Source organism: Phaethon lepturus, unplaced genomic scaffold, assembly GCF_000687285.1.
Source record: "Phaethon lepturus isolate BGI_N335 unplaced genomic scaffold, ASM68728v1 scaffold11992, whole genome shotgun sequence".
In the NCBI taxonomy this organism is placed as follows: Eukaryota; Metazoa; Chordata; class Aves; order Phaethontiformes; family Phaethontidae; genus Phaethon; species Phaethon lepturus.
The window spans coordinates 126,146-145,398 of NW_010521349.1; the positions used below are offsets into that span (position 1 = coordinate 126,146).

Below are 19,253 nucleotides of genomic sequence, written 5' to 3' on the forward strand. Positions count from 1 at the left end.
CTAGCAATTTTTACATTCCAGTCATGTGAATAAACCCACCAGGTTTTAGTCATGCCAATTATATTGTATTTCTCATAATCCAGCAAGAATTCCCAATTCCTCTTGCTTCTAATTATATACTCAGAAGGTGCTTCTCCCTGGTCCTTCTCTCTGGACAGCAGCCTACATCACAAATGAATTATCACATTATTTGTGAATCACAAATGCTTATTATCACACGGTGGTGGGGGAGAAGGGTGATGCAGTACCGCTCTGGATCTGTGTAAGCGTATGGCAAGTTCATGTCTTTATATGTTACAGATTTATTCGTTTCTGCAGGATACACCTTTCTCATTCTCTGGCTCCTTATCAAATGTGCATTTAATGTCCCTATTTATGGCCTGTTTTGATGCGTCTTTACATACCATGTAAGTTCCACTCTACCATTTACTCCTTAAAGAGTGCTAAGGAATATGTGGTACAGAGTATACAAACAGCTACAGACCCCTTGCTGTCAAAATACAATTCTAAGCCTATGCAGACCCATTCCTGATCTCCCTGACTTCTACAGAGCGTGGTAAGCAACACCGAAAGGCTCGTTGTTTATTTAATGCGACAGTACTCTTAAAAGGCACCTAGGCAGCTGCTTTTCCCTCTGAATGTGGATGTTATTACTGAGATTGTTCATTAGCAACTAAAACAAGATCTGAGTTCATGGGTTTTTCTATTAAAATCAAAGCAAACACACTAATGGGCAAAACGGGCTAACTCATTATTGCTTCCCAGCTCTCAAACTCCTCTACCTGTTAGGATAAGGTATGCCACCTTACCTACTTCACATGTTAATTTTTTCATGGCATGTATGTTCTTGAGTCACGGAACCTACCGGCTAGTTCACCACTGCTGCTATTAGCACATCACTTGTCTGGTATCTTGTGAGGTGTCCAGTACTGACACAAGCACAGACCTCAACTGCAGGTGTGAAATAAGATATGCACTCAAAGTCCTACTCATAAAGCAATGAAAAGATAGAGAGCTCGGCTCTGAGACGCCTGGCCACAGCCGAGGAACTCACAGCCCAGGAGGAGGCACCAACTGCCCAGTGCAGCGTGTGAGTGCAGAACAGGACTTGTGACCAGCACGACCTGCAGAGCCCATAGGGTGTGCTTCAGCTTCCGGAGGTTAGGCGCATTGCTGTTATAGAAGGTACCTCCACCCATGTGGGATCCAAAGCATTGAACCCCTGCTGAAAGCGACAGTCTTCATCCTCTTTTTAGTAGACTGGGATTCAGCATACTTTTGATTCAGAAATTTTACTAAATAATTACTGGGCTGACCCACCAATGAAATACATACATGCTCATGTCCTTCTCTTCCCAGAGGGGATTCACAACTATATTTCTCAGGTGCTAAATACTTTTTGTATTCTTTAGCTGTCCTAGACGTGCTGGATAAAAATAAACTCTAGATTTGCAAATTATTTCAGAAATAATCACAGCATTCAATCTCCGTTACAGATGTCAGTGAGAACTAGAAACCTGCAACAAGATGAAGGCCTGCTTCATTAGTCTCTGCACAGAGAGTGCGTGGCATGCTTTTTGCAGCTCTACCTCTGGAATCTAAATGGACATTTCAGATAAGCAGTGAGAAGACACTCAAAAATTGTTTTTGATTGCAGCCTAAGTGTCGTTTTAAGGTATGACTGAGTCCTAGGCCCTCCAGCCAACTGGAAGACCTGCAATCCTGTCCATCCTTGCAGCATCAATCTTCTGGGAACTCGTCCTGCTGTGTCTGCTCTCCAAAATCTGCTGTGTTTCAGCTGCACCAGTGCAGAGAGCAGGAAGTTTTGACAGTGCCATGACTGTAGGGAGAGATAAATTAAAAGCCTGGTGGCTAGATGAAGAATGTAGCTCACAGCTGTGAATGTTAGGAGCCTCTGGAAAGTTTTGACAGCATCACAACCACAGAGAGTGTTACTGGCATTCATGTGTTCCTGGTCTGATTCATGTTGCTTAGCTTCAGACATCGGCAGCCAGGAACCAGGGGGAGGTCAGGAGCTGTAGGAATGGTGCTGACCACAGGCTGTGGCCATATGTTCTGCTGACAGAAGTGTGAGGCTATGGAGTGGCTACTGAAAGGACTTTGCCTGAAGGAAGGCTGTCGTCGTAGTCATTTTCAATATGCTATTGGTAAAGCTTTAAGAACGGTATTATTGAAAGTATGGAGTGCATTCAAGCTAGGGATTTTGACTAATTTAATACACTACTGTCTCTGTGCTTAGTGGTGTTTTCTGGATGTTCTCCTGGCATCCTAGGGTGTTTGTTAACAACATGGTGACTGTATGACTTGCAATACCTACAGGGCTATAGTCAGTGAGTGTGCTGTGGACAGTGTGATGAGCCTATGGGATAGATTACTCACAGATATATTGTGTTGTGGGTGTGTGCATAAGCATGGTCACAGCACTGTTGGACTGGGGCTGGCTGGTGCCTCACTGCCCTGGAGCTCAGATAAAATGATCACCAGTCAGGCTGCAACAGGCCATGACAATATACTGAGAGTCTGGTGTTACAAAGCCATTAAGTCTGAATGCAGACCTTTCATGGTTGTTTTATGTTGACACTCTCAGGGACAAATTTAGATCCGTGTCCAGTACACAGTTCCTCTCCTTACCAGAAAACCATAGTAAATCCTGCACAAGGCAGCTGTCTGTCTAAGCCAGTATATCCCTGTACCTGGCTGGATTCTTTCTAAAGGCTGGCCTCTCCTGGTCTGCTAACTGAGGAGTACTTTTCACCAAGGTAGTGTTTCAAATAAGAGAAACACACATCTGGCTGCTGCGGTGGTGTGGGGAGGGAGAAACAACCCTCTCTCTCCCGTTTTCACCATAACTTTCTAAAACTGGCTTCCAGCTACCTCCTGAAATCGCCCACTACAACACAGCTTTGTTTACCCAGTACAGAATAGATCACTGTATCTCTCTTCTCCCACAGATAACTCAGTTTTCTGAGTGGGCTAGAGTCACAGAGTTACAAGTTATCTCACACATAAATCTTGGCTTGGAAAGCTTTCAGTATCTGCCAGAAATCTGAGCATGCTTGATCATCCCGATCCCAGCTAAAGCGCTCAAAAAGTTGTAGAGTCTTAAGCTGCTCACTAAGGCTGCTGTGGCCTGACTTTATTTCCAGACTACTAAGACAAATAGTCTTTTTCCTATACTTTTTTTCTAACATCAGGAAGGTTACTCTGCTGCACTCATTTCAGCATGGAGCTGTTTATTGACAGTCCCAAGGTTGGAGTTCTTGAGTTTTTTAAGTTTTTAAGTTCTTATGTTTTTTGATTTAAAAACATTAAATTGAGTTTTAATGACCAACTAATTCTTGAAGCACTATCCTCAAAACCACCAGTGCGTATACACAGCACCTTGGGATGAAATGGACTGTGAGCCACTCCCCAAGTTTGTCCCACTTTATAGCATGTCCTTACAGAGCAGTTTTACCAGGATCTCATAAACTTCCCTTTTTCAGGGAGGTTGTGTCCTCAGTCTACACTCCCAACAGTGGTGAAGGACCAGCTCTGCAGTCTACTCCTTGAGCAACGGCAGGATAGAATGGAAAGAGCCCAGCAAGGAGGAAACAGTATCCACAAGCCATCATCACCTCATACTGTGTCACATTTGTAAACTTTATTTTCCAGTCACATAATCTGGGAAAAAGCTCTTTCAAAAGCAGAGTTTGGATGTTAGCTCTACCAGACAGCTCTGGGAGTAGGGACTGTCAGTTTGCATCTGTTGAGACTTAAATCAGTCCCATGGCTGCTACCTTCCATCCACCCTCCAGTGTTTTATTTCTTGCTGAGTGCCAGGGTACAGCAGAAGAAATGAACGCACTGATAAGCTGGAGAGATGTCTTCTCGAGTGGTTCTCGGCAAGTAAATGGCTGAGCAGGGAACAGAAGTGAGCTTTCTTGTGCCCAGTTGTGCCCTTTAATTGCCATTTCTCTACTTCAGTAAACACACAATCCAGCCATCAGGAAGGCTTTGTGAGTGCTTATTTGCTTAAAGGGATGCCAGAAAAGAGGAAGTCTAGGCTACAGTCTAATAAAACCTGTGACCTTTGTGCTTTCCCTGTCAATCAGACCACTGTCCTAGGGGTTATTTCGGGGGCAATTCTGGTTAGATGTCAGAACCTCCTTAGCAACTACCAACCGCCGTCTTCTGTGTGCTCCATGGAGCAGCGCCCAGAAGGGAAGCACTGACCAGTCCCTGGCTGCGGTGCCCGTGAGGGTAGCACATACTGCTTATCAGAGGTTCAGCTGGCTTTAGAGCACAGACCCTGCATCAGCCAGCAGGTAAACAAGCAAATAACCTTGCTCTCGCTCGAAACAGGTTGTTTTTCAACAAAGAACAGTTAAAATCCTGCCTCTCTCTGCAGGGCGAAGCTGCTTTAAGATACAGCACAGAATAGCTTGCCTCTGTGTTTATCACACTGAGCTGAGCACAAAGCAACACAAGCTGGAAGGAAGTTGTTTTATACTTACCAGCAGCATTGATATTTTCCTCACAGGAGTACCAGATCCCAGTGTGGAAATACCTGAAAAGGAAGCGGTCATCTCCTGTCTCCCAGCTGTAATGAACCACATTCTGATTTGTCTCATTTGCAGTCTCATTCCCACTGTAGTTGAGGCAGTTTGTCTTCTTCTCTTTCCCACAGCTCGGCTTGGGGACCCTCTGTGTGCCCTCACACCAGTGGGTCGTGATAAAAGCTGTTGTAGAGAACAGGAGAGCCATCAGATTCAGGCTCACTGCTAGCAGGGCTCTGCATCTTCGATTTGTCTTCATGGTAAATCCTCCCTCCCTCCCCCTCCTGCTGAGAGAAGAAGTCAAAGGGTTTTGTTTTATTTGGGGGGCGGGGGGGTGTCAAAGCCTCTCACGATTCAGAATCCAGTTTTCCAGGCATCAAAACTCTCAGCTTCTTCCAATCTGTTGTTGTAGCAGTGAAGGAAACGCTGCAGCCAGACTCCCATTCTTCTCTTCACTTGAAATCCTGCCTTTGTACGTTAAAGGAGCAGCTGCAGGCGCGGGAGTGCGGCCGTCCTCTTGTAGCCGGTGTGCTTCAGCGCGCTGACGGGATCAGAGAGGGTCTGTCTCACAGAGAGCACCAAGAGCAAGTGAACATCTGCTCGGGTGCCACACATGATCCCAAGGGGCTCCGCAGCCTCTTCCGCTGGGAGATTCCTGCAGGCTGCGGGACTCGCTGTCCTCTGCTCCCGTAGGATGAGGCAGGAGAAACTCAGCAGGAGGCAGGCAGCAGGGACAGCTGCTGCCTGCTCCCACCGTCCTCGGCAGACCTCGGGGACCACTGCAGCACGCTGACGGCTGAGTTGGACTGGGGGGAGGCGTCACATCTTAGTCCCAAAAAGAACCGTTGTTTGGAGCTGCGAAATACATTTTTTATATAGCTGAGATTTGTCCAGGAGGAGGAGGGATGAAGTGGTACTTATAGCTTTTCTGCTCTGAGCTAGTGAGTAGTAAATTGAAGGTTTGATTCTTCTGTCAGCATACCGGTGTAATTCTCTATCTTCAGGGGCTTGCTCTGGCAGTCAGCAAAGCCCCAGAGGAATTTGGATTTGCAAGTGTGTAATGAGTAAATTCCACACCTTTCACAATACCAAGGGGAGCCCCTTTCTCAGGCTTTCATTTCCAGACAACCCACGCAGATGTTCTGTTTGAAGTGGGTCTGTAGGCCATTTTGTAGGTCCTGGTTTGTGCAGACAGAGAGAACTAATTAAAGCAAACCCTGGCCTTTACTCGCCAGGTGGGAATACTGTGAGAGCAGAGAGCACTGCATAATATCCCGTTTCCAGAGAAGCGTATTGTCCTGTCTTCTTGGTTGGTTGACTCGTAAAGTTTATGGCCTCTTTCCACATTGCTCAGAGCTATCTATCTGGTGAATCCCGAGTGCTGTGAGGGAACCAGGGCACCTTGTATCTAAGCACTGAGGTTGGACACATTTGTCACACAACAGTCCTGTGTCCATAGCAGATGAACGCAATTTTCTGTGATGAAGAAGTTGCGCATACCTCCTGGGCTTTGGACTGAGTGAGATTTCCTTCCAGCCTTGTTTGGACGCCCTGCAAGGGCAGTGGGCATGATGTGGCCTCTCAGAGGAGCTCAGCAATGGGTTTCCAGCAAGGCCTGGAAATAACCATGCAGCCACATGGGCTCATACTTATAGATGGGACAATGCTCTCATCTCACACGCTGTACTCTGATAAGTCAGCACATTGACTCAACATGCAAAGCTCATCCTGTGCCTTACTGCCCGCAGACATGAAATGTGGTGGTAGTTTCTCCAGCTCCTTGAATAAAACCAGGAAACACCAGGCAGTTTCTCCTTAGCAAGCCACCACACAAGACTTCAGGTACCCGTTCCTGCCTCCCCGACAGGTAGCCATCAGACTCTGTATTATGCCTCTTGTTGGTGCTTGTCTTGCATGTCTGGTTCCAACTGTTGGTGAGATTTTCACTATTTATACAGAATCACTTGGCTTTAGCCATTTTTGTTTTATAAATAAACTAGCAAGTTACTAGAAAATGCTGCTCTGTGAGAACAATGGTGATGGCAACTTTGCAAGGTTAGTGAAAGAACTTTGTACTGCTGATACTTCCCTACCTAAGTGGCCTTCATTTTGCCCACTCCTGGCTGTGCATGATAACTACTACCTCCTCAGTGACAGACTTTTCCGGTGGCCTGTGCTAACGGAGTGCCTCTGTGCACAGTTTTCCTTGTCCTCCTGGAATTGCACCACACCTGTTCCAGTCTTTTCATCTTGCAGCCAAATAATCAGCATTATTTGGTTGGTTTTAATTGCATGCAAGAAATACAGATGATAGCTATTTAGAGGACAGCAGGATTATTCAATAGTTTTTATGTTGCAGGACATTCCACTTAGAAATGCGTTTGTACATTCCTGTCTTTCTCAGGCTTATCTGCCTGCTTAGAGGAATAAACAATGCAATTTAAACTGTGACAGAATGCCTTCACAAGAAAGCTAGCGCCCTTCTTCAGGATTATCTTTCAAGTGGCTGTCAGTATCTGAATCATCACACTTTGGAAAAGTGTGAATACAGGTCTTTACAGGTCTTTTCTCACAAATCTTCTCTAACACTGCTCTGTGGCTTTTGTTTTTCTGGACCCAGCACCAACTTCTGCACACTCTATTTCTCCTGGTACCCACCTCCCTGAGGGATGGGCATCCAAGAGTTTGGTTATCTGTGATAATTTTGTCCTAAATACTTTTGAGGTTTTGTTTTTACTACTAATCTTAACAAATATTTCTGTTCCTCCTTCTTTATTCTTGTTTTTGTGGGCTGGTGAGAACAGAGATAATGGTAGTATATATAAAAAAAGGCAAAATAAAGCAGAAATTTGGTTTCGTGATACAGAGCTTTTGGAATCTTAAGCATTTAAAAATACTCAGCACAAAGGAAAGTATGCTCAAAGTCAGGGAATTTTTTTAACATGAACTGTTTTCTTTTTCCTAACAGAAAAACATGTTTTTTTCCTAATTATTAGGCTGCTCTGGCTGTATATGTTGGGATTACTTGAAAAGAAGAAAACTAGTCTGTGCTATACTCATGCTGTAATGCTCCAATGACTTCTCTTCATATAATCTCTGTTTATCAGATTTGTTGTATATAAAAATGGAAAGATCATACATATGTTGCAGAAGGCAGTTCAGATGCCTGGATTAAGTTGTATTTATGTGGTATCATCTTTAATAGTAAAGCAGAAGGGTTTGAATGTTACAGAGCAGTAGTTTTCATATTATGGCTACCTGAACCTTTAAAATCCTTTTTTGCAGCAATAGTTTTTCTCTAAAGTTGTGAGAAAAACTACCTTCATGAGTTATAGCTAAACACCTTTTCCTTTACTATTTCTTCTAGTATCAGTGTAAATTGTTATTACTCAATATTTACTTGAGTACAAAAAGAATTTGACCCAGAGGATTTAAAATAATAATAGCATTTACAAAGGAATCCTTTCAACCAGGCTGTGTTTTTAACTAGTGGGAAACAGAAGCAACATTCACTAGAATAAGAAGCAGCCCTACTTTTGGGTCCTCTGGTAATGATGGGGGGAATGGTGGGCTTAGTCTGGTTGTTTATTTGATACCAGAGTGTCAACTGCATGGGATTATATGCTGTTTTTAAAGCAACATTTTAAAAATCCTATAGCTTTTCTTTAAGTTATCATTTCTTACAGATTTGTCCTCCTGGGCTTCCTCATGTGTTTGTATTGTCTTTTTCAGCTGTCACTGGAGTGGGCTTCCCAGTCCCTCCTTCCACCTCAGGTTGGACCCCTGCAGGTAGCTCATGTTTGCTTTCCCTCTGCACTGCAGAGCCACAGAATCCACTTGTTCAATTAATTCATCTTGCAAATGGAGAGTTCAAAATCTCCTTTTCTAGTCAGAATTTTCTTCCTTTGAGAGAGATCTGCATAGCTCATCTTCTTCTTGTTCTCTTATGCTGGCAAATATGAACTGTATGTAATTCCCCTGTCCCCACTTTGTCCAGCAAAATGGCAACTTTTTCCTTATCTCAGTCACTCAACAGGATTGACCTTTGTATTTGGAGAAGAGGGTTAGGATGGAAATGCTCTACATGCTTCCCCATATGTTAGTCAACCATGTATGTTAGTCAACTATGTGTCATTTGTCTTCTTTCCTTCTATATCTAGGCTACCTTTTGCTGTTTTCACCTCTTAATTTTTTTTTCTCAGAACTCTGACCCAAAGTAGTCTGTGTTCAGCAGCGACGCTTAGCACTCCAAGCCCACAGACTGAGCTGTACAACCCTGTTCATCTAAGAGATGCTGCTGAGAGACATTATAGATTTTTACACACATTAAGCCTTCAGCAAATGGACAGTCCCCGTAGGGTATATTTGAAGGTGGGCTGAATATTGATACCATATGAAATCTTGGTCTTCAGTTTAACTTTTGACTTGAAGTGTGTCTTTCACGCCCTTTGCTTGTGGGCATTGAGTAAAACACAAGAAAATTGCTCAGGAAATTCTTCCTGTTTCTAAACTGACCAGGCAAAAACCAGTTTCTGACAGTACTATAGCAAAGACCTGTAGCAGTCTTGACAGAAGGAAAAGCAGTAAAGCAAACTGTTGATTCTCCTGTATGTTTTTCCCATAATAATTCCTTGGCCCAGTGCCACTGGTCAGTAGACAAGCCATTCCTCACTGCTCTCTTCAGAGTAGCAGGTTTGGATATTTTAATCAGTTGTCAGTGTTGCTCATCTTTCCTTGGACGCCAGGACTGTGCCACTCTAAGGCTATAGGCACTCCTTCTTCTGGTAACAAATGGGGTCTCTGCAGCTCTCTGTTTTGGAGTCTGTCCCAAACAGAATTAGATTAATCACTCAGCACCCCTCTTTGTGTAAAAACTGGGTGGCCCATATATTTGTAATAGGACTGGGATGCTAACAAGTTTGTAATTATCTGGTATCTGCATTTAATTCTTCCAGCAGCTGTTGGAGAGGAAAGGAGATGAAAAGAACTGACAGGCCTGAGTCATGTTGTAAATTGTGTCTAGGAGAGCTGACTGGCTAAGTTGCCTGAAAAGGCAGTCCAAAAGGTCATGGCTGAGCAAGTAAGATATTTCCGGGACCATTCCCAATGGGCCATTTACATGTGTCCACTTATTCTGGGAGTGAATAAAATGTAACGGTATCCTACATTTGACCCTGAACTAGAAATTTTTCTGCCTTGGAGTTACAAGAATTATTTCCTCGCAATCAAGATGCATACTGTTGGGTTGGATTAAGATGAAAGTTTCATTAATATTCATAACTTTTGTTAAGGCTAACTTTGCTCAGATATGTTTAAGTTATTACAAGAAGTTACAGGCTCACTTAAGAAGAACTCTAGAAGCAGAATTCACGTTCTTTACTGCTACAATTAAAGAAGCATTCTTGCACATCAAAGCCTTACTGGCAGCTTGTAAGCCTTCCAATATTCAATATTTGGCCTGGCAAAATAGTAGCCCCAAGACAAAGGTAGCCACAATAAACATAGCAATGCTGAGAAACACCAAAGGACCCATTGCACAAACATGCTCTTTTATAACACAGACATCTGATTTCCACATTCAGATAAAATTATGTATGTTTATATCCCACTGTGCCTTTGGAAGTGCCTAATCCACTAACTACAGAAGAATTCATTTACACCACTTTCATTTTTTGAAACATTGCTAGAGTTTCACTGACATTACAGTAGTTCATCAAAACCTTTTGAAATCATATAGATCTCAGAAACATTGCATCCTAGTCCTTGTGGCAAAGCAACCAAATCTGAGATGGATTTAATAAAAATTTGACTTCTTCTTCAGAACAGACTCAAACTCTGAAACAGCTTTTTAACTCCTCTCAGGTATCACATTGCCCTTCCTTTTTTTTTTTTTTTTTAAGTCAAGTCAGTCATTTTTCCCTTCTGTTATCAATATATTTTTAGGGACAGAAGCTAGAACCTTTAAATGACTGTAGTTTTCAGTTTCCACCTGGCAAAGAAGTAAACTATGTACATTTGGTGTCATTTATGTGAAGAATAATGTTGCTAATTTGTATGTCCATGTATTTTATTGCCATAATTAGGATTCATCCACATGCCCAGGCATTGTAAGAGGTATGATTTGGCAGAGATTTTAGTTCAAAAAGCAGTGGCCAGACAGATTTGTTTGAGCAAGGTCTGTATCCTGGGGTTCAGGCTTCTGTATATGCTCTGCAGAAATTGTATCCTGTACAAAATGGATTTGGGAAAGTAGACTTTACCAGAGCAGAGCAGGAGAGGCTACTTATGTACAGGGATGACTTGCTGATGGTGCCAGAATGACTTGCAGAGAATGAGCATACATTCTATCACTGAAGGCGTATTCCAAGCCAACGAATCAAGAGCCCCTAGGCTGTGCTCATGATCCCAAGGAGTGTTGCTGGCTCAAACACAAATGGAAGCAGGGCAGTGATCCTGAAAGTGAGTGCAAAGTTTGGCAACCAAAGGAAGGCAGGACAGTCAGGTTGGCTCTAGAAACTGAACTTGAATTTTACAAAACACTGCATTCAGTCTACATTGAGACAGAAGCTACAGAACACAGCAAATTTATACATACAGAAAGCAGATTTTAAACATTTTGGTGCCAAATCTCAATTTGAGCAGAAGTCTTTCCCCCTGGGAAGACAGTAGAAGACAAAGTAACAAAAGTAAAAATCGATAGTAAAAGCAAAACAGAGGAAAAGATAACTCTTCATGGCAAAGCTAGATAATTGCATAACTGTTCCAAGTGGAAGAGAAAAGGTCAACAGGCAGATGACAGGCTGGTGCACAGAAAGCTTATGCCTAGCAGGGGACAATATTTCACAGTGCATTGGAAGAAAAATGAATGATTATGCAGAACTGACTAAGAAAATGTCAAACTGTACGGACAATAAGAGAAGCTGAGAAGGCCTGGATAAGACTATCCCATAATGACACACAGTGATGGCGAGGTACTTCCTCTAAATTGCAGGACATTTGAGGTAGCACCAAACTCAGCAGAGTGATGGGAACAATGTCAACATTAACAATGAAGTTGTACCAGATGGCAGAAAAGGGAGTCAAGGCCAAGACTTGGCAAAGAGAGGGAAAATGTTAGCCATCAGCCTGTCTGGATAGCAGCAGGAAGGATGAGATATATGAGCAACCTGGAGGATGAGCAGGACACTACTTAACAGAATGAAAGCACAGCAGTGAACAGATAGGGATTATACATCTAAAAAGTGGGTGGTAAGTATGAAGACCACGATACACGAAAAACTATAGAGCTGCAGCTGGTTTGTATCAAAGACCACTTTCATGGGACTATGTGAAGTCTCTGGCCTCAGCAGGGGGGCAAAATGAAAGAGCAATCGTTAAAAAGAAAAATTTAATAAATCTTCTGGGAACTTAAATGGGAATGAAGTTGCAGGAGGGAAAAAGTTCAGCGGTAGCATAAGGACTGCCTGCTCAGCTTGGGAACGTGGGGTTGTATTTCTAGACTCACAGCTGACCATGAATATTTACTCTCTCCAGCCCCCTCCTTGACCGAGTTTTGAATGGAGAAAAGTAAGTTTTATTCTGTTTCCTACAAGGCCTCAGGTAGGGAACAGTTCACCTCTCTCTCCACTTGGCCTCTAAGGTTGTCTGCATCTTTGAAGAGATTGCCATTTTCTCCACCATATGTTCTACTGGTAGTCCCCAAACCATGCAGGTTTCACAGAAGTCTATTGTTCTGCATATATTAATATAACACCCATAACACAAAATGGACTGCATAATTTGATACAGAATGCTCAGTCACAATAGTTCTGCCAAACATGAACTGTAGAATATTTGTGGTTGGAAAGGCTGTCTGGAGGATCGAACGCCCCCGCAAGCTGACTTCAAACCTAACTCAAAACTACTGGGGGTCTTGACAAGTTCAGTATTATTCCCAGTATAATGCAAAAGTGCTTCTGCCCAGACTTAAGGAGACATTTTTTTCACCATGAGGAAAGCCAAGAAGGTGAACAGGTTGCTGAGAGAGGTTGTACAGTTTCTGGTTTAGCAGATTTCCAAGTCCAGACTGAGTAAGCCCCAAGCAGCCTGGTCTGACACGAGAGCTGACCCTGCTCTGAGCAGGAGGTTGGACTAGAGACCTCCTGAGGTCTCTTCCAGCCTGGATTATCCCGCGATGATATGAAGAACTGTGCACCACAGCTAAGTATTCAAATCTCACACCCACACACAGGAACTCCAGGCTTAGTATTGGAGTAATATATCCATTTTGTTCCTAATGAACAAACATTCCAAGTACATCTGCTTGTGAAGGGTAATCCTATGCTTTCAGGCATAAAGATTCAGCATGGGAACCTCATAAACTCCTTCACAGTAAGCAAAGCTGTTACAAATTTAGTTTGTTTTTCTGTCATTGCTCTAACTTCTCTGAGAGCTCCTTTGATACGTGATCATCATCTGCTGGCCCTGTAAAACTCCCTGGCAAGCATCCCATTTCTAGGATCTATTATTAGTTTAGATGTTTGTAGGAAGATGTATCTCAAATTCTTTTTGTCCCGATTTATTGTGTGTTTACATTTAATCAGACAGAAATTGTGATCCCTCCTTTTTTTCTCATTTGGACATGACTTCAGGTTTTTGAAGGATGCCTTAGTGCTTTTACTATCAACGCTTACCTTGCTATTTCACCACACCAACATTTCTTTTCCTAAAGTCTTTTTTGACAGGTGGAATGCATTTACTTTAAGCATCTGCTGTGTCTTTAAATAGGCCTCATGCTATTGATTCAGATGTCTGATTAAAAAAAAAAAGAGAGTGTAAAAATTTTAAAAAATTCAAAAGCTCTTAATGTCCCAAAGGAAAATGAAGACACGGGTCCTTCAGCTTGCTTGTAAAGGAGATTGATAAAACCCCTGGGGTCAGTGGTGGGAGGGCCTGTCTCCAAGGGCAGCTCTGATGTGGTGCACCTGTGACACCTAGGATCAAACTGCTGTGTGAAAGGACTGTGAAAATCCTTAACAGGACCCACCCTCTGTCGGAAACTGCCTTTGAGATCAAGCCCTGGCCCTTGGTCATTGCCAGAGCCACACTGTAGCTCGCTCTGTGCCTGGAATGTTTGGTGCCCCAGTCTTGACCCATCAGCCTCCTCATTGCAGACTTGTCCAGTGACTGGGCCTGACCTCAGTCATCGACAGGGGAGGTTTAGATTGGATATTGGGAAAAATTTCTTTACTGAAAGAGTGGTCAGGCATTGGACCAGGCTGCTCAGGGAGGTAGTGGAGTTACCATCACTAGAAGTGTTCAAAAAACCTGTAGACATGGCACTTTGGGACATGGTTTGATGGGCATGGTGGCTGTTGGGTTGACGGTTGGATTTTATCTTAGAGGTCCTTTCCAACCTTAATGATTCTATGATTCTGTGATTGCTCCTGGACCTTCTTGTGTGGGGATTGGAGGAGCTGCACCATGTTGGGAGACGGCAACCCTCCCCACCTTGCTGCCCGCAGCCAGCTCACCTCACCTCACAGAGCCGTTGTTCTCCTCCTGGGCCCGGGGTGAGTAATGACAGACTCGGGGGGTGGTACAGCAGATCCTGATGTGGGCAAAGTTAGCCATTAACACCATTAAACACAGCCGCATCGGGAAAGTTCAGGCTGGCAGTTTCCTCATTTCTCTATTTTATTCCAGTGCTGAAGATCTGTAAAGCAAGTGCAAGCTCCTGTCAAACCTCTCTCTGGGACTGAAGGCTGTAGGGGTGAACAGGATGTCTTTGGGGTAGGATCACTGCCTGCTGGTCTGCACCGTAAAAGCATGTTCTTGTCTGTCAACAAAGGTCTGAGTTCGATCTCGAGCGAATCACGGACATTAAACTCCTCAGAAGAAGCCATTCCTGTAGTAATAACTAAATTATAGCACATATGCTGAATGAAACCAAATTAGGGCTCCATGTGCAGTATTTATTTGGGCAATTTCACTTAACCTTGCCATCTTTTCATTCCTTTTATACCTTGATTTAGTAATTTCTGAAATTTTTTATAGTTCCATTTATTGAGAAGATCGCAAGAGACCTCAAATGAGTAATTTTGTTTCTGCAGTTTTGTACTTTAATAGCAACAGAATCACCTATACCTAAACTCTTTAAACATCTTTACCTGCAGTGGTTTAGATGTTTATTATCTTTGTAGGACACAGTACCGCCCTCACAAGAAACTGAATTGATTTGTGGTCAAAGTAGTGATCTTGTTTACTTTTTGATTTTATAAGGAAAAAATGTAACTTTTAGAGAGACAAAACATATTGTAATAATGCAGAAAATATTTAAAATGATAATTTATCAAGTTAAAGATGTCAGTTTGATTGGACAGTGAAATGCTGGAAATATTAGTATCAGCCCTTAAAAACTGCAAACAGTAACATACTTCTGAGGAAATATACTTCACAGGAAAATTTAGACTATATTCCAGCCACTTAGTGTCATGGAACAGATAATTGAATTCCTTGCTTTCTTAATATCATGTAACTCTTTTAAATGTTCATGTAATCAACAGTCTTTATGCCGGTCTGCATTTAATAGACTGAATCATTTTTTCTTTGAAAACCAGTCTTATCAGCATTTCTTCTGTTCTTCTGTTCTTACAAAGTCTCCAGGAAAAAGTTGTTTTTTTGGAATCACATCCCACAGGTTACATGCAGCATAGAAACAAAACTCACTAAAAAGGTGATGCAGGTTTTTGCTTAATTTTCATGCAACATTTTTTGAGAAAAGTAAAAAAGAAGTATATTTTGAAGGAAATGGAGCCACATCAATGGAAAGAAACAGAGCAAAGTTCATCAGTACACATTGCTCTTCTCTGTGGTTACTTGCCTGGTCCTTCTTTGAAATGTAGTATCATGGTCGTGGGAGCAGAATCAGTTATCAAAGGCAGCCGTTGCCATGACTGCTAAGGCACAACTAACTCTTGCAATGCACAGAAATGAACTGAAGGGAGTGACTGATGGCAGCTGCCTATGCCAATGCCACTGTGCTACTATGGACATGGGTGGCAAAGGAATTGCTCTTGTTCTACAACATGATTTTCTGGCTTAACAAAATGCAGCACATACTTTAAAGTGCAAAGCTTTCCAGGGACTTTCAATCAGCATCTCAAATTTGGCTTCAAGACTCCACAGACACAAACTGGAATATCCTGTTACAAACTGAATACGGTCTTGCTAAGATGGCAGCGGCATTTAAACAACTCCCTTCCATCTCTCTATTGTAAGAGTTTTTTTCAGGTGTTTCTTTGGTTTAACATCGCACAGTTTTGTACAACCATTTAACTGCTTTATTGGCAATGAGGAAGGGCATAAAATCTGTTATTGCAAGTGAGAAAGAAACATATGCTCTATTCTTAACATGCAGCTGGAAAATACGCATTAAAATAATTTTTAAAAGCTCTTCACATTCAAGGGCCTTTCCCTGCTTTTTTCTGTATCCATAAACAATTGCTGGTACTGCCATAATGTAACAATGTCGGGGGGAAGAGATAGAAGGAACTGCTAAGGCTTTTCTGACCTATAGCTATGGAATGGACAAGCAACAAGACATTTTCCTGTAGGAGGACAGCCCTGTGGGGCACACTAGAAACCAAGACACTGAACTCATCCAAATCAATAGGGAATAAAATACGGACAAATGCGAGGCACAGGAGCTCTCTAAACCAGTTTTACTACAAAGGCCTCTGTAATGGGGGAGCCATGCCTTGAAAATTTAAGCACTGGGTGAAGCCATTTAAGGGGATGTTTGCCAAAGAGCAAACATCTGACTGTCCTCCTCAACAAAATCATTGCACTCCACTGCCTGCTGGAGAATCAGCCAGTCACTGATTGCCTCCCACTGCCACCCCAGCTTGATTCCAGGGAGGGCACAAGACCTGCTGGGGCCCTCAGCTTGTCATATCAGCCCATGAACACGCCCTCTCCTCTTTGCTCCTGCATCTCCTTGTCTGGGCCCAGCATCATACGGGTGTTTGCAGCTAGGCATTTCCCAGTTAATTATCAACAACCTAAAAATCAACCCCGAGCCTTCAATGCTCAGACTCACACAGATTTTCTCACCCTGTAATTTGCTACATATTCAACAGTACCAATCTTACAGTTTAACTCCAAAGCACTACATCCTAATATTGTCCAGACAGAGCTAGGAGACAAGCAAGTGGGCCACAACACGAAAGTGAGATGCTAACCAGGGCGTGAACTGCTTGGACGTGTGGATGTGGTGCTTCAGGACATGGTTTAGGGATCATGGTGGCGCTGGATTATTGGTTGGACTTGATGATTTTGAAGGTCCTTTCCAACCTTAGTGATTCTGTGACTCTGTGATTTAGTTTCCTCACTAATTAAATCTGTGACAGGAGAACAGAGAGAGATGAATAGTCCTGAGTCATTTCTACTTTTTTCACGGTGTTTTGTTGCCGCCTGATGGCCTGATGCAAGATTGCAAGAATGAAGTTTAAAAAGCTACATTCTTTGAGAAAGAGTTGTCTTGCATTTCATTAGATCCCCTGATAGCTTTTTAAAAAGCTTTTCAGCTCAAAGTCTTTTCATGCCCTGCTAACACAAGTCTCTGCTTCACAGGTAATGAATTACTTTTCTTCGAAGTGACAGCCATAATTGCAATATATGCAACAACTATATTTTATTTGTATTTAGAAGGAATCTCTCTCCCTGTTTTGCAATTTCCTGCCTTAAAAGCACAAGATAGCTGGAAGATAATGATGTTGTCAAGCCTGGAATGGCCACTTAACATGGTAATGCTTGATCTATGTATTCTGATGTTCCTCCACTAGGTAAAATAAGCGCTCCAGTTGCCCTAACCCTGGCCCTCCTCACCACAGGAGCAGGTTTGCCTTTTGTGACATAGTCAGTGTCCTGCTTCAGGTGTGGTGTTGAATAACAGGGATGCCTAGCAGGCACCTTGGACAATCCCGACCACATGATGTGCACATCTTGTTGTTCCTTTTCCCATTTCTTAAGACTACCTTTCTCTGTCCTTTACTTATCTTTCTCCACTCCAATCCCCTCTCATTTAAACAATTCACTTTTTTCCCAGAGGTCCTAGTTTTCCTTCACGCATACCCAGCTTTTGTATTTTTGACACACTGCCTAGGTGATCTCATACATATATAGTATTAGTAATGCTGCTGGTTCTTGCAAAACTGCTCCCCAAAAGGTTCTCGGTGCTCCCTCCAATCACCTTCGAAGTCTGGCTGTTTCTCACATCACTCTCCTTAAGCACAGGTGAAACCCAGGCATCCCTCACGGCGCTGTCTGTAAGTTTTGTTGGCACTGTACATTGTTAGCTGTCACATGCAGCAAATCATTACGTTGTGTCCAGTCACTTTCAACATCCTTTTCAATGAGTGTAACACCAGGTCAGGGCCTGTCGCCCTAAAAGCAGTATTTTTCCTGCTCATTCCAGCTGGTTTAGCCATGTAAGAAGCTCTTACTGGCTGCTTAATTACTTCCAAAAATACTGAGGCTGAAATGGTTTGGAACTAAAGGACTGGGCTCTACATTTATTGCTCTGGTGAAATCCTGGAGGCTGAAGGGTGGGCTATGCCTTGGGATCATCAATGTGGCTGACCTAGGTAAAGTGAAGGTGAACTAACTCATGTCTGGTCAAGGGAATGGATATGAAGAGAAACTATGGAAAGTGGCAGTTGTTCAACTGTGACCTTTACTTGCTTTTTATGTAGATGGATGAAGATGCTACAAAGAGGACCAAAGCAGGCCACGCACTCATCACACACACCACCTGTGGTTTGCAGCAGCCTTTAGACACAAAGAAAACAATGTTACTTATTGGCACTGGGAGCATTGTGGCTGGGGCACAGTCTGCCAGCTCTGCTTAGACCTTCTGTTTCCACAGGCTGTTTTTTTCTGGGGTGCTCTAAAGTGTTTCTTGAATCCACAGTCGGAGAACTTCTTCTGAGGGCACCACACGCACCATCAGATGACATTGCTCAGCTTCTTCACTGCCATGCAGTATCAGCTGGGTGGGGGGCTCTGATACTTTCTGTAAAACAAATGCACTCACTCAAACACCCTCAGGCTGATGACCTAGGCTGTCTGACTTCTACTTTTCCCCACAAATCGTTCCGCTCATCCTTCCTGCCACAACTGCCCAGTCTCCAGTGCTCAGGAACCCACAGCCACAAAAGCTGCTGCCTGCATTCTCACTTGAACTGAACAGCACATTTAAGCTACTGACTTGAACATCCTCCTCCTGAGTGAGTGAGCAAAGAGGATGCTTTTGATGACTGGTTTCTCCTCACCAAGGAGTTGAGAAGCTCAGTGCTAGTACCAGTGGACATGGAGCAGTGTTGCCAATGACACAGCTGGTTTGCTCAGGGAGCAGCTAGTCAGGCAGTGTCAGTCCATACCTCCTAAGCTGCTTCCCCACGAGCACCAGGAGCACCTTCCCTGTTCAGGGCTCTAGGCCCAAAGCAGTGACAGCCGTGCAGACAACTCCTGTGGGCTGCTTGACCCCTGCAGCTCAGCTCATCACACTGGAATGAGCAAAGCTTCCTGTGCATGTACCTGCTTTTTCTGCCTGCCCCATGCTCCTGTCAATACCCAGCACCCTAAAACCAATAAAGCACAGTAAAAAAAGTTACCAGTGTTTCTGGCAGGACAGCAACAGGGCAGCAGGAAACA

General features: G+C 43.3%; 2 protein-coding genes across 2 annotated transcripts in view; both read right to left on the bottom strand.

Annotated features, from left to right (window-relative positions):
* The window catches only part of GSG1L (GSG1-like), a 54,690-nt gene extending 49,872 nt beyond the window's left edge, over positions 1-4,818 (bottom strand). The window contains exon 1 of the mRNA XM_010281491.1: positions 4,518-4,818. Within this exon, the coding sequence (XP_010279793.1) occupies positions 4,518-4,818 (301 nt within the window). The remainder of the gene's footprint in view (positions 1-4,517) is intronic.
* A 13,668-nt stretch (positions 4,819-18,486) lies between these two features.
* IL20RB (interleukin 20 receptor beta) overlaps positions 18,487-19,253 on the bottom strand; it is a 14,224-nt gene continuing 13,457 nt past the window's right edge. Inside the window, 3 exon segments of the mRNA XM_010281493.1 lie at positions 18,487-18,612; positions 19,214-19,243; positions 19,245-19,253. The exon segment at positions 19,245-19,253 is cut by the window's right edge and continues 125 nt beyond it. Coding sequence (XP_010279795.1) covers positions 18,487-18,612; positions 19,214-19,243; positions 19,245-19,253 — 165 coding nt within the window.